The 15,009-nt window shown below is 38.0% G+C and overlaps 1 protein-coding gene across 3 annotated transcripts in view; it reads right to left on the bottom strand.

The window, feature by feature from the left end:
• Positions 1-15,009, bottom strand: part of SPECC1L (sperm antigen with calponin homology and coiled-coil domains 1-like) — a 147,501-nt gene that overhangs the window by 37,101 nt on the left and 95,391 nt on the right. For all 3 annotated transcript variants that reach the window (XM_011925931.1, XM_011925933.1, XM_011925934.1), the window contains one exon: positions 12,767-12,869. In XM_011925931.1, the coding sequence (XP_011781321.1) occupies positions 12,767-12,869 (103 nt within the window). The remainder of the gene's footprint in view (positions 1-12,766; positions 12,870-15,009) is intronic.

Here is a 15,009-nt window from a genome sequence, read left to right as displayed (position 1 = left end):
TTTTCCCTTAATTTTTGCTCAGTATACATGAAGTACCCAAATGATACGTACAGGTAAAAGAATTTTCACAGAGTGAATATACCATGTAGCCGCCTCCCCCAAATCAAGATACAGAATGTAATCAGAATCCCAGAAAGGATTCCTCGATTCCCCTAAAGATAACCACTATTCTGACATCATAATAGATTAACCTCACCACTGTTTTGGCTTCATTCAAATGGAACTATAGTTTAGACTCCTGTGCATCTGGCTGCTTCTGTTCAATATTACATGTGTGAGATTCCTCCATGCTGCTTCATGTTGCAACAGTTTGTTCTTTTTTTTTTTTGCTTGTTTTGTAGTACCTTATCTATCACAATTCATTTATCCATTCACGTCTTGATGATTATTTGGGTTGTTTCCAGCTTTTGATTCTTATGGAGACTATTCAACTTCAGCAGATACTGCCAAAGTTTTCCAAACTGGCTAGAACAGTTTAGAGCCCTATCAGCAGGGTGCAAGTGTTCTTTTTTCTCTGCTTCCTTGCCAACACTTGGTATTATCAGCTTTTTAAATCAGGCATTCTGTGTCTAATCTGCTGCAGGCATAGCAAAGCCTAGCTATAATTTATTTTTTAAACGCTAATAAAAATTTGATCCTGAGGGCCAGGTGTAGTGGCTCATGCCTGTAATCCCAGCACTTTCGGAGGCTGAGGTGGGCAGATCATGAGGTCAGGAGATAGAGACCATCCTGGCTGACATGGTAAACCCAGTCTCTACTAAAAATACAAAAGAAAATTAGCCGGGAATGGTGGCAGGCGCCTGTAGTCCCAGCTACTTGGAAGGCTGAGGCAGGAGAATGGCATGAACCCAGGAGGCGGAGCTTGCAGTAAGCCAAGATAGCGCCACTGCATTCCAGCCTGGGCAACAGAGGGAGACTCCGTCTCAAAAAAAAAAAAAAAAAAAATTAAATCCTGAAATTTTTTTGCTTCCTATTCTCATATTTCACATGCATCTTTGTTAGTATTTCTTACAGCATACTCATGTCTGGAAATAGAATTTTCTTTCTTTCTTTCTTTCCAATTGTTACACCGCTTACCTCTCTTTCTGCCTTACTGCCCTGACTAGAACTTTATTTTTTAATTTTTTGTAGAGACGGGGGTCTCACTATGTTGCCCAGGCAAGTCTCAAACTCTTGGCATCAAGGGATCCTCCTGCCTCAGGCTCCCAATAGAGCTTTACATACAACACTGAATAGAAGTGATGAGAGCAGGGTCTTGTCTCTTTTCTCATCTCTGGAAGAAAGCTTTCAGTAAGTCACCATTAAGCTTAATGTTCGCTATAAATATTATTTTTTGTAGATGCCCTTTATCATCTTTTGAAAAGTCCCTTTATTGCCAGTTTGTTAGAAATTTTTCTGTGGCGCTTTTTTTTTTTGAAACGAATAAACAGGAGTTAAATTTTATCAAATGCTTTTGTTCATCTACTTTCATTAGATCACATTTTCCCCTCCATTTTGATAACTTACTCTGAAGGACTTTAATTCACTGAAATCTTTTGAGAGTGCATGTGGCCAATTCTGATGAATATACTGTGGCCAATTAGAAGGAATGTGCAATCCACTGTTGTCTGGTGCAGTGTTTTATAGATCAGTCAGGACAAAGTAGTTAATAGCATTACTTACACCTTCCATAGCTCTACTAAATTTCATTTGCTTTTTCTATTAGTTAATGAGAGAAGTGTGTTAAAATCTCCAAATATGCCTATTTTGCCTTTTAGTTCTATCAGTTTTCCTTTATATTCTCTGGGGCTATGTTACCTGATACATATGAATTTACGATGTGCTCTAAGTGCCTATAAAGTCTTACTGGGCAGCATGAAGTCTTCCAATGTTGTTTTCTAAGAGTGCCTTGGCTATTGTTATTGTTTTGATCCTTTGTCATTACGGACAATCTCTATCTCTAGTAATATTTCTTTCTGAGAAATGATGCTTTGAAATTAATATAGCTCTTCCAGCAGTCCTTTGGTTAGTGCTTGCATAGTACATCTTTTCCAACTCTTTTACTTTCAGTCTTTCCATTTAAAGTGAGTCTCTGGTACACAAATCATGGTTAGGTCTATTGTTTTTAATCTGAAAATCTTTGTCTTTTAACTGGAATATTCAGCCTATTTACCTATAATGTGATTTTTACATATTTGGGTTTACATCTATTACTATACCCTTAGTTCTTTGTTCCTTTTCTCTCCTTTCCTGCCTTATTTTGGATGAATCAAGTATTAATATTCTATTTATCTTCTATTAGCCTCTTATTTTCCATTCTTTTATTACTTTAATTATTAATATGTGATGTTAAATATTATAGTAGCCACACTGAAAAACTCAAAACTATATATATTTTATCAAATATATTAAAATATGATCATTTCGACATGTAATCAGTATTTTTTAAATGAGGTATTTTACATTCTTTTTTTCTATATTAAGTCTTCTAAGTCTTCAAAATCTAGTGTTTTATAATCACAGCACATCTCAATTCAGAATAGCCACATTTTAAGTTCTCAATAACTCCATGCAGCCAATGTCAACTGTAGCAGAGTGTAGCCCCAGAGATTTACAATGTGCAACCCTTCACTTATTCAGTCTATGGCAAATTAATTTCCTAACCTTCTGAAAAATTCAAAGGCCTTGCAACACCTTAATTACATTTACTGTCCCCCTCCTAACTTTTGAACCATTTTATCTTAAATTTTCAACCTACATATATCTTTAAACAATATTTTTATTACACTGCAGTCAATATTCATATATATTTACCTTCACATTTACTCTTCTACTATTCTTTATTCCTTCCTGAAATTTTGTTTCCCTATGGGATTATTTTTTTCTGCTACAAGAACTTCCTTTTTCTTTCAGAATGGGCCTGACAAATCCTCTTTTTGTTATCTATTGAGAAATCGGCTGTCAATCTTATTATTCCTCTTAACCTAATATCTTTTTTCTCTAGCAAGTAAAGATTTTTTTCACTGTCCTTGACTTTTAGCACTTTATTATGACACTCCTAGCCCTCTCTTTTCTCTTAGTATAACCCAACTGTATGTGTCTTAACCCTTCTATTATGTCCCTTGTCTCCATTACACAATGTTTTTTTCATCCTTTCATTTCTCGGTGCTTCACTGTGGATATTTCTTTTTTTTTTTTTTTTTGAGACAGAGTCTCGCTCTGTCGCCCAGGCTGGAGTGCAGTGGCGCGATCTCGGCTCACTACAAGCTCCGCCTCCCGGGTTTACACCATTCTCCTGCCTCAGCCTCCCGAGTAGCTGGGACTACAGGCGCCCGCCATCTCGCCCAGCTAGTTTTTTGTATTTTTAGTAGAGACGGGGTTTCACCATGTAGACCAGGATGTTCTCGATCTCCTGACCTCGTGATCCGCCCACCTTGGCTTCTCAAAGTGCTGGAATTACAGGTGTGGGCCACCGTGCCCGGCCTCATTACTCTTGAGGTTGTCTTTTTCCTGGGATCTCGGACCCTCAACATCTTGGCTGCCTTAGAATCCCTCAATTCAAATTTTAGTCCTGCTAGTCAGTGATTCTGAAAAAAACTCTGGACCACTGCTTTGTCTGGCCTCTATCCCATGTGAAGAGTTAGCCACTGCCTTAAGGGAAGAAAGCAGGGGTAAATATGGGCTCTGACTCAATAGAATTTTTCTCTACAATTTTGGCTCCTGCCAAATTTGACCTGGCTGCCTTGGTTAGTCCCCAGTGCCTTCAAAGATACTTATTTTTGTATTTTAAACAGTTTTTACAGTAGTCTCATCAGAGATTTGGTCTGATATTCTTTTATGACCATAAACAAAAGTTTTACTTTACTAAGTTTTAATTACTCATATTTTTTTTACTGACTAATCTATAAACTTCCTGAGAATAGAAACTATTGTTTTTCCATAATTTCTATTTAAACACTCAGCATACTACTTGACACAGAACTTACTATTTGATAAATTATTAGCTTTTTTTTGAGACAGAGTCTCACTCTGTTGCCCAGAGTAGAGTGCAGTGGCGTGATCTTGGCTCACTGCAAGCTCCGCCTCCTGGTTTCATGCCATTCTCCTGCCTCAGCCTCCTGAGTAGCTGGGACTACAGGTGCCCGCCACCATGCCTGGCTAATTTTTTGTATTTTTAGTAGACATGGGGTTTCACTATCTTAGCCATGATGGTCTTGATCTCCTGAACTCGAGACACGCCTGCCTTGGCCTCCCAAAGTGCTGGGATTACAAGCATGAGCCACCACGCCCGGCCAATTATTAGCTTTTATATTAGGAAAAAGAGCTTAGAATGCAAGTAAAGCATAACACATAAATATATACCTGCTAAACCCATTCCAGCCCATTAATTCTTTTAATTCTACTTATCTCCAGTAAGAAATATCTAATCTTTTCTTCAGTGGCCCACATATTAATGAAGTACATCCCCCAATAAAACTGTATTCTCAATGTTAATCTGAGATTAAACTACTTTAGGCAGTACTAAAATATTTTGTTCGTTTATTAAAACTATTTTGTACTAGATTAAGTAATTTCATTATTCTTTAGATTTAACCAATCCATTTCTAGGTCTAGCATTTAATCAGAAAACAATGAGATTTTTCATTCAAAATAAAGGTCTCAAATCAACCTTTAGGGGCATCTTGATTACATTCAGTTAGGGTTTTTCAGAGCAAGAAAACAGTGACGCAACACAAGCTCTTAGATATAAAATCTAAAACCAAAGAAAAGTTTACTGAAAGCATAAATAATTTCCCTATTTCAGTTGGTTATTCTTGTATTATCAACCCCTAAAGACAACAGCTAAAAAAATTAAAAGTGGTTGTCTCTGAACAGCAGAAATTTTAGAGATAAGGAAATAGGGAGTTGGATTACCACTTCTTACGATAAGCTCTTAAAAATTATTAGAGTTAGTCCCATATTTAAATAAAAAACATAATTGTGTATAAACACAGGCACTGATTTTTAAAAAAGAGAAAAAAAAGGAAGACCCAACCCTTAAAGCAATAGTACTGAAAGCTGGTTACATAATGCCCTGGACTCACAAGACACCCTTGAGGCAGCCATTTATCCTTGTGGGGGGTTTCAGTCCCAGATCTGTAAACCTGATAATAAACCAGAATGCCAAGACATTTTCAACATGAATATTCTACTATTCTAAAGCTTCAATGTATGATAAATGGCAGGGCACAAGTTAAAAGAGAAAAATGTATTTGTTAAATAAAAGCTAAACTCATAAGGGCTTGTTTTATAATGGATGCTTAATGAAATTACAGTGATCAGCACAGTAATTTTAGGGTGACTCTTAAGAGAGTTAACGAAAGATGATATGGGTATTAGGGAATCTATCTCCGTTGATTAGACGGCTTCTTCATAAAGCACGCACGTTCCAAGCATTAATGATCCATCTGGGGCCTCTGGGAGCAGTATGTTCTAAGTGTCACGTAACAGCTTCTGCTCTCATAAACGAGTTAGTGTCACAACCTGCTTTTTTCTGTAGACTGTGAGTAGTCAGAGACCAAAGTACTGAACCAAAACTGCTGGCTCCAAAGGATGGGCATGATCATCCATTTATAGCTAGACAGGGAAAGGGCACTGACACTTCTTACATGATTCTTGACAAATTAAGAGCACTATTAGATATAGCTTTCAGTTTTAAAAGATTATGCATTTCAAACCAGGTGCAGTGGCTCATGCCTTCAATCCCGGAACTTTGGGAGACTGAGGAGGGCGGATCACTTGAGGTCAGGAGTTCAAGACCAGCCTGGCAAACATGGTGAAACCCCATCTATACTAAGAATACAAAAATTAACTGGGCATGGTGGCAGGTGCCTGTAATCTCAGTTACTGTGGAGACTGAGGCAGGAGAATTGCTTGAACCCAGGAGATGGAGGCTGCAGTGAGCCAAGATTGTGCCATTGCACTCCAGCCTGGATGACAGAGTAAGACTCCGTATCAAAAACAAACAAACAAAAAGATTATGCATTTCAGGCTGTCCAATTTTAATTTACAGATCTCGAAATGAAAGAACCAGTATCCTCTTTGCTTCTAAAGGGAAGGAACAGATAGATATCTGTCTCACAGAAAACAAAAGCCAACTGCCTCCCACAAGCCATACATATGTGTCATCAAAGTGTCCATAGGAAGAAAGCAGATAATTGGGTTTGTAGCAAAGACTGTCAAGTGTACAAAAAGAATTTTCCTTATGTATGATTAACTATCCTATATCATATTTCCCCCTGCATTTTAAGTACCAAATGGAAAAAACTTCAAATTATTAATTGATTTGTATGTATATATAATTCTGTCTCTATATTAAGGTAAACATAGAAGAACCCAAGAGGCATGGAATAACTGACTTAAATTACTGTTTGAATTATCTCCATTTAATCAACTTGATCCATGGGAAAGTTCTATAATCAAAGAGGGAGTAAAATTTTTTTTTTTCAGAGACAGGGTCTTGCTCTGTCATCCAGGCAGGAGTGCAGTGGCGCAATAATCGCTCACAGTAGCCTCAACTTCCTGGCTCAAGTAATCCCCCTGCCTCAGCCCTCCAAATAGCTGGGATGAGGTGGGAGGATTGCTACCATGCCTGGCGATTTTTAAAAAAATTTTAGTAGAGAGAAGATCTCACTACGTTGCCCAGGCTGGTCTCAAAGCACAAGCGATCCTTCAAGGCGGAAGTAATTTACAATGTTCTAAAATTACTTAAGTTATTGTCTAGCAAAATTTAAAACTTAGGTTATATGAAGACACCTAACAGCATGGAAGAAAATACAGACACACCTTAGATGGTACTTCATCTTCTTGTGCTTCATGGATACTGTGTTTTTTACAAATTGAAGGTTTGTGGCAACTCTGTATCAAACAAGTCTGTTGGTACCATTTTGCCAACAGTATGTGCTCACTTCAATGTCTCTGGGTCAAATTCGGTAATTCTTGCAATATTTTAAACTTTCTCATTATTATTGTAACTGTTACCAGTGGTCTTTGATGTTACTATAGTAATTGTTTTCGGGTGCCATGAACTGTGCCCATACAAGACAGTGAACTTAATCTGTACAATTCTGTGTGTTCTGAATGATCCACTGACTAGTTATTCTGTCTCTCTCCCTCTCTTTGGGCTTCTTTACTACTTGAGACATAAAAATATTAAAATTAGGCCAACTAATAACTCTACAATGGCCTCTAAGTGTTCAAGTAAAAGGAAGACTCGCACATCTTTCACTTTAAATCAAAATCTAGAAATGCTTAAGCTAATTGAGAAAGGCATGGCAAAAGTCAAATGGCTGAAAAGCTAGGCCTCTTGTGCCAGTTAGCCACGTTGTGAATGCAGAGGAAAAGTTCTTGAAGGAAATTAAAAGTGCTACACCAGTGAATATACAAATGATAAGACAGCAAAACAGCCTTACTGATGATATGAAGAAAGTTTTCATGCTTTGAATAAAAGATCAAACCAGCTACAACATTCCCTCCCTTAAGCCAAATCTGAATCCACAGCAAGGCCCTAATTCTTCAATTCTATGAATGCTGAGATTGGTGACGAAGCTGCAGAAGAAAAGTTTGAAGCTAGCAGAGGTTGGCTCATGACATTGAAGGAAAGAAGCCATCTCCATAACATAGAAGTGCAAGGTGAAGCAGTAAGTGCTGATACAGAAGCTGCAGAAAGCTACCCAGAAGATCTAGCTAAGATCACTGATGAAGGTGGTCACACTAAACGACAATTTTCCATGTGGATACAACAGCCTTCTATTAAAAGAAGATGACATCTAGAACCTTCATAGCTACAAAGGAGAAGTCAATGCCTGGCTTCAAAGCTTCAAAGGACAGGCTGTCTCTGTCATTAGGGGTTAAGCAGGTGATGACTTTAAGTGGAAGCCAATGCTCATTTACCAGTCCCACAATCCTAGGGTCCTTAAGAGTTGCGCTACATCTACTCTGCCTGTGCTCTGTAAATGAAACAACAAAGCCTGGATGACAGTACATCTGCTGATAGCATAGTTTATTGAACATTTTAAGCCCACTGTTCCTTTCAAAATATTACTGCTCACTGACAATGTAACCAGTCATCAGGAGCTCTAGTGATGATACAAGGAGATTAATGTTGTTTTCCTGTCTGCTAATATAACATCCATTCTGCCGCTCACAGATCAAGGAGTGGGTTTAAAATTAAAATGTTCAATAAACTATGGAGTCTTGCCTCTTCAAGCCAAGGTCATGGACTTTAACCAAATGACAAAGGGGAAACAAATGAAGCAGCTTAAAGAGAAGTAACAAGATCAATTTCAAAAACACTTTGGTAGTAGGCTAGAAGATGGACAAGAAGATGAGAAAATTGCTTATGTCTATGTAAAAATCTGTTGTACACAAATGTCTACAACAAACCAGGCAGGGTGGGATGTGCCTGTAGATCCAGCTACTTGGGAGACTGAGGTGGAAAGATCACTTGAGACCAGCCTGAGAAACATAGTGAGACCTCATGCCAAAAAAAAAAAAAGTTCATAACAGTGACATATATAATAACTCCCCCAAAAGTGTAAGCAACACAAACACCATCTTGAACAGAAGAATGGATAAATATGTGGCATATCCATACAATGGCATATTGTTTGGCCACAAAAAGGAATGAAGTACTAGTATATGCTATAGCATGGATGAACCTTAAAAACATGATGCTAAGTGAAAGAAGTCAGTAACAGAGGACCACATATTGTGTGATTCCATTTATAAGAAATGTCCATAATAAAGAAATCTACAGGATAGAAAGTAGATTAGTGGTTGCCTGTAGTAAATAGAGAATGACTGTTAATGAGTATAGGATTTCTTGAGGGAGTGGTAAAAATATACTAAAACTGGTTGTGGTAATGGTTATACAACTCTGAATACACTTACAAAAAAAGCCCACTGAAATGTACATTTTAAGTGGATGAATTGTATCTTGTGTGGCACATCTCAATAAAAAATGTTCTTTCTTAAAAAAAAAAAAGTAAGTGTGTAATTTTCATTTATGCTTGAGGTTTCAAATCTATAACCAACTTGAAACTGCCAGCATTCACGTTCCTGCCGTTCAAAAAGCATGAGACTTCTCAGGCCTGAGTGTGGAAGTCTTTTTAGATTGAAGTTTTATGTTTGGCTTCTTTCACTTAGCATAAATTATTCAAAGTTCATCCAAGTTGCAGCACGTATCAAAAGTTCTAATCCATGAACAAGGGATGTCTTTCCATTTATTTAGATTTTCTTTAATTTCTTTCAGCAATGTTTTGTATTTTTCAGTGTATTAGACTTGTGCCTCCTAATACCATATTGTTAGAATAAAGGGGAAAAACACATGATCATCTCACTACACACTGTAAAAGCATTTGGTAAAATCCAGCAACCATTTACGATTTTAAAAAATTCAACAAACTAGGAATAAAAGGTAATTTTCTCAGTCTAAGAAAGGGTACCTACGAAAACCCACAGTTGGCTGGGCACAGTGGCTTATGCCTGTAATCCCAGTACTTTGGGAGGCCAAGGCGGGCAGATCACTTGAGGCCAGGAGTTCAAGACCAGCCTAGAAAACATGCAAAACTCCATCTTTAACTAATACAAACACTGGCCAGCTGTAGTGGCACACACCTGTAATCCCAGCTACTTGGGAGGCTGAAGCATGAGAATCACTTGAACCCGGGAGGCAGAGGTTGCAGTAAGCTGGTAACACCACTGCACTCTAGCCTGGGTGACAGAGTGAGACTCTGTCTCAAAAAAAAAAAAAAAAGAAAAGAAAAACCCACAGCTTTAACATTATACTTAATGGTGAAGACTGAAATCTTTCCCCTTAAGGTCAGGAACAAGAAAGAATGTTCTTTATCACTATTTCTATTCAACATTTTTCTGCAAGTTCTAGCTAAGACAGACAAGAAAAAAGAAACAAAAGGCATCCAGATAGGAAAAGAAGTAAAATGATCTCTACTTGCAGATGATGTGATTTATATCTAGATTTTTTTAAGAGATGGGGTCTCACTATGTTGCCCAGTCTGGGTTCAAACTTCTGGGCTCAAGTGGTCCTCCCATGTCGACATCCTGAGTAGCTGGGACTACAGGTGTAGGCCATCACATCCAGCTTATATCTAGAAAACCTTTAAGAATTCACATAAAAACTTGGAACTAGTAAATCCAGACAAGTTGCAAGACGAAAGATCAATATACAAAATCCACTTGCATTTACAGTAACAGTAAATTAAAACATTTCCATTTATAGCAGCATCAGAAACAATAAACTATTTAGGAATAATAGTGAGCCGAGATCGCACCACTGCACTCCAGCCTGGGCAACAGAATAAGACTCTGTCTCTAAATCAATCAATCAATCAATCAATCCCTTTGAGAACTGCTTTTACTGCCTCCCATAAATTTTGGTATGCTGTGTTCATTTTTGTTCTCGGAGTATTTTCTAATTTCCCCTGTGATTAATTTTTTGTATTGGTTATTTAAAGTGTGTGCTTTGATTTTCACTTATTTTCCAATTTTCCTTCGGCTATTAATTTCTAATCTTTCATTGTGATCAGAAAAAAATGAAGAACATTTACATGCTTTCAATCTTTTCATTTATTTCATTTTGATCTTTGTAGAGATAGGGCCTCCTGAGGCTGCCCAGGCTGGTCTCAAACTACCGGGCTCAAGTGATCCTCTCACCTTGGCCTCCCAAAATACTGGGACTACAGGCATGAGCCACCGCATCTGGCCAATTTCAGTCTTTTTAAATTTAATGAGACTAGTTTTATAACCTAACATAAGGCCTAACCTGCAATCTTCCATGTGCACCTGAGAGAAGAATGTGTATTCTGCTATTATTGGGTGCAGTGTTGTATAATGTCTTTAGGTCTGCTTAGTATACAGTACTATTCAAGTCTTCTATTCCCTTGCTGGTTATCTAACTGGTTTTATCTCAATCATTTCTTTTTTTCCTTTTTGCAATGGAGTTTTATTATTGTGGTAAATAAACATAACAAATCATTTTAACCATCTTTAAGTACATGGTTCAGTGGCATTAAGTATATTCATATGATTGTGCTACCATCACCACCATCCATCTCCGGTACTTTTTTCATTTTGTAAAACTAAACTGTGTACCACCCCCTTTCTTTTTTCCCTCCCCCAGCCCCTGGCAACCATCATTCTACTTTTTGTCTCTATAAATATTACTAACTCTAGGTACTCCATATAATTGGAATCATGTAGTATTAGTCCTTTTGTATATGGCTTGTTTCATTTAGCACAATGTCTTCAATGTGCATCGTGTTGTAGCATGTGTAAGAATGTCCTTCCTTTTTAAGGAAGAATGGTATTCCATTCTATCATATAACACAGGTTGTTGATCCATTCATCTATTGACGGACACTTGGGTTGCTTCCACTTTTTGGCTACTGTGAATAACACTGCCACGAAAATGGGTGTGCCTAAAATATTTCTCCAAATCTCTGCTTTCAATTCTTTTCAGTGTACACCCAGAAGTGGAATTGCCAGATCACAGGGTAATTGTTTACTTTTTTGAGGAATTGCCATACTATTTTCCACAGCAGTTACAACATTTTATAGGTCCCCTCCAACAAAGCATAAGCCTACCCATTTCTCCGCATCTTTGCCAACACTACTTATCTCCTTTGTTAGCCAGCGGAAACTGGCATGGAGATTCTTTTTTTAAAAATTATTTTCTCTTCTCTTTTTTACTTGCCACTGGCTTGAAGCTGAGACATGGAGAGTCTTAGTAAATCCTCAATGATTATCATGACTTTTCTGTATGTCCACTGCAATATGCTTGGCTCTTTAATCTTAAATGAGTTGAGGATCATCACTTAAAGTCATGTACAAATTCACCCAAAAGGGACCTGTTAATGGCAGATCTTCTTAATCAATCTGTTCCTCTACTACGTTATTACCTCTTTTGCATGAAATTTGTATACTAATGTTGTAGCTATACCTTTTATGCCATTTTGGTGAGGTGAGGTCTGATGCGAAGAGATCAGGAACATAGAACTCCATTCCCTTTTTGTGTTGTACTTCTGTGCATTTGTGCCCAAGTATGAAATGCAATCAAGAGTATCAGCTGCAAGCTGGGGAGAATCTCTGTAACTAATACTGTATGTGAGGACACTAGAAATCGAAATTGTATTTTTTAGCAGAATGGATGAATTCTACAGGTTTCCCTTTTGTATGGAGAATTAGAGTTCACTCTCCAAAGTTATATTTAATGTAACTTAAAAAAAGCATTTAACCTGGACTTAAATAAGAAAGTGCTACAACAGATGAGTAATACTGGAAATATTGGGTGCTGTGGAAAGGTAACAAACTTACTTCATCCAAGTGATAGTCAAGTTACGGCTGGACTCTGAGAATGTGTTCCTAACATTTTGTATAGGACTCATCATTTCTTCTTGATCAGCTCACAGCAGCCTCTGCCTCCTAGGCTCAAGTGATCCTCCCACCTCAGCCTCTCAAGTAGCTGGAACTCCAGGCACACAACACCACGCCCGCTAATTATTATTTTTATTTTTGTAGAGACAGCATTATGCCATGTTGCCCAGGCTTGAACTCCTGGGCACAAGTGATCCACCAGCCTCAGCTTCCTAATGTGTTAGGATCATAGGTGTGATCCACCATGCCTGGTCAGGACTTATCATTTCTAATGTGTGACAGGTAGTAAGCTACGACACTCCAGCAGTTGATTTGGCAATTACTCTCACATGGGACAAAAGAATCATACGATTACCTGATAGCCTTCTGTTTTCTTCTGACACCACTTCAGCAAGGCGTTCCTCTTTGATCCTCCATATTCTCTGGCCAATGCTGAGAGAGGGTCTTTCCTTTCTTCTCTGAAAACAAGTAACCCAAAGTTGAAACATTTTTTGTTTGGCTACCAGAGTAAGAGAAAAGTCTTAGTTTGCATTTTTAAACAGGAGAAATGTAAATACAAAGGCAAGACATAGTTTTTCATATATTTGATTTTTAGTTTATGGCCCCATAGATGCACTATTGTCAGAATTCTCTGCTAACTGAAGAAAGGGACTCTATAATAATCACCCACATAGAAAGTGGCAAAGACAGTACAAAGTGCATTTAAAATTAATAAAATGCGCCGGGCACTGTGGCTCACGCCTGTAATCCCAGCACTTTGGGAGCCTGGGGCAGAGAGATCACCTGAGGTCAGGAGTTCGAGATCAGCCTGGCCAACATGGTGAAACCCCATCTCTAATAAAAATATAAAAATTAGCTGGGCATGGTGGCGGGTGTCTGCAATCCCAGCTACTTGGGAGGGTGAGGCATGAGAATCACTTGAAACATTGAGATGTAGGTTGCAGTGAGATGAGATTATGCCATTGCACTCCAGTCTGGGCAACAAGAGTGACACTGTCTCAAAAAATAATAAAGTAACCGTTCACGTCCTTTATCATCTCATCATTTTAAAAATTACTTATTGTAAAATATACAGGGTAAGGTTATGCAAGGTGCAGGATTCTAAGGCATAACAGTTCTTGCCTTCAAGGGGTCTACAATGGGGGAAGCAAACACACAAAAAATGGCAATAAACATGGACAATATTTATAACTTCCATGAAATGTCTCAGATGTATTTAGTGCTATGTTGTACACTGTTTTTTGATTTTAGGCAGTTAGAATTTTGCCTTGCTCAAAAATGGAATTTCTCTGTAAACTCACTTATTCAACATCTCCTTATGGAGCACTATTGTGCCAGGCAATGTGCAAGCAGTAGGTAATTGAAGGTGAACAACACAGGGCACCTATCCCCTAAAGGAACTTCAGAGTTTACTACATGATAGTAAGTAAAAACACTGTAGAAGTTTGGGGGATTAAAATTCTGTGGCTATACATATGATTCATTTAAAAAAAAACCTATGTAGGGTACTTTATGGCATTGTCAACTGCCTTGTAGTCAAAATAAATATCCTGCCTTAGGCCAGACCTTTAATCAAAAAAGGTTTTGCAATCACCACTGGTGAAGGGGCAGGGGAGACTTACAATTCTACTCATTCTGCATCGTATCTTCCCTTTTGGTCACACTTTGGAAGTGGAACAGAACACCAAGGAATACCCAGAGAAAGAGAGTGCTGTGTACTATAACTCAGCTTGACTAGCAGCCTGTGCTTAAAAGATTGGCCTATTTTTCAGTGATTATAGCAAAGTGGAGACTCTAGTCCCATGTTCTGTGAACTTAGCAGCCCAATAAATATCCTAAAGGTTCGTATGTTATAAGCAGCTTAGTATTCCTCAGTATATTTATTCTGTTAGCATTTACCCTCCAAAGTATGCTAGGAAATCAAAGAGGACACATTTACAACAGAAGCTTTTCTAACTGACAGGAACCTTGAAATAGTAACAATTTTTATTGATCTAAGAACCAAAAGGAAAAATACTACTTTTCTACGTGCAGTCAGACTGCCTCCTTGAAGGAAATACACATTTTTGTGTGCCAACCTGTAACATTCCTGCTTTGCTTTAAATAAAGCAGGGACATCCAATATTTTGGCTTCCCTGGGCCACAATGAAAGTAGAAGAATTGTCTTAGGCCACGCACACTGACACGAACAATAGCTGAAAAGCTAAAAAAAAAAAAAAAAAAATTGCAAAAAAGAAAAAATCTCATAATATTTTCAGAAAGTTTACAAATTTGTGTTGGGTCGCATTCAAAGCTGTCCTGGCTTGCGGGTTGGAGAAGCCTGCTTTAAAGGATTCCAAGAAGTTTGTTAGTATCTATCACTAAACACAGGGAAAGAGAATAACACAGTTATGTGAATGGATGCAAAAAGGCACATCAAAAACAAAAAACAAAAACTTGTCATGGCTCTACATAAAATTCACTTTTTTTAAGACTTTTTTTTTTTTTTTTTGAGATGGAGTCTCGCTCTGTCGCCCAGGCTGGAGTGCAGTGGCGCAACCTCGGCTCACTGCAAGCTCTGCCTCCTGGGTTCACGTCATTCTCCTGCCTCAGCCTCCC

The sequence above is a fragment of the Colobus angolensis genome, unplaced genomic scaffold (assembly GCF_000951035.1).
Source record: "Colobus angolensis palliatus isolate OR3802 unplaced genomic scaffold, Cang.pa_1.0 Scaffold663, whole genome shotgun sequence".
Classification (NCBI taxonomy): domain Eukaryota; kingdom Metazoa; phylum Chordata; class Mammalia; order Primates; family Cercopithecidae; genus Colobus; species Colobus angolensis.
Note: the sequence above shows the minus strand (reverse complement) of the source record. Positions and strands in the feature narration are given on the sequence as shown.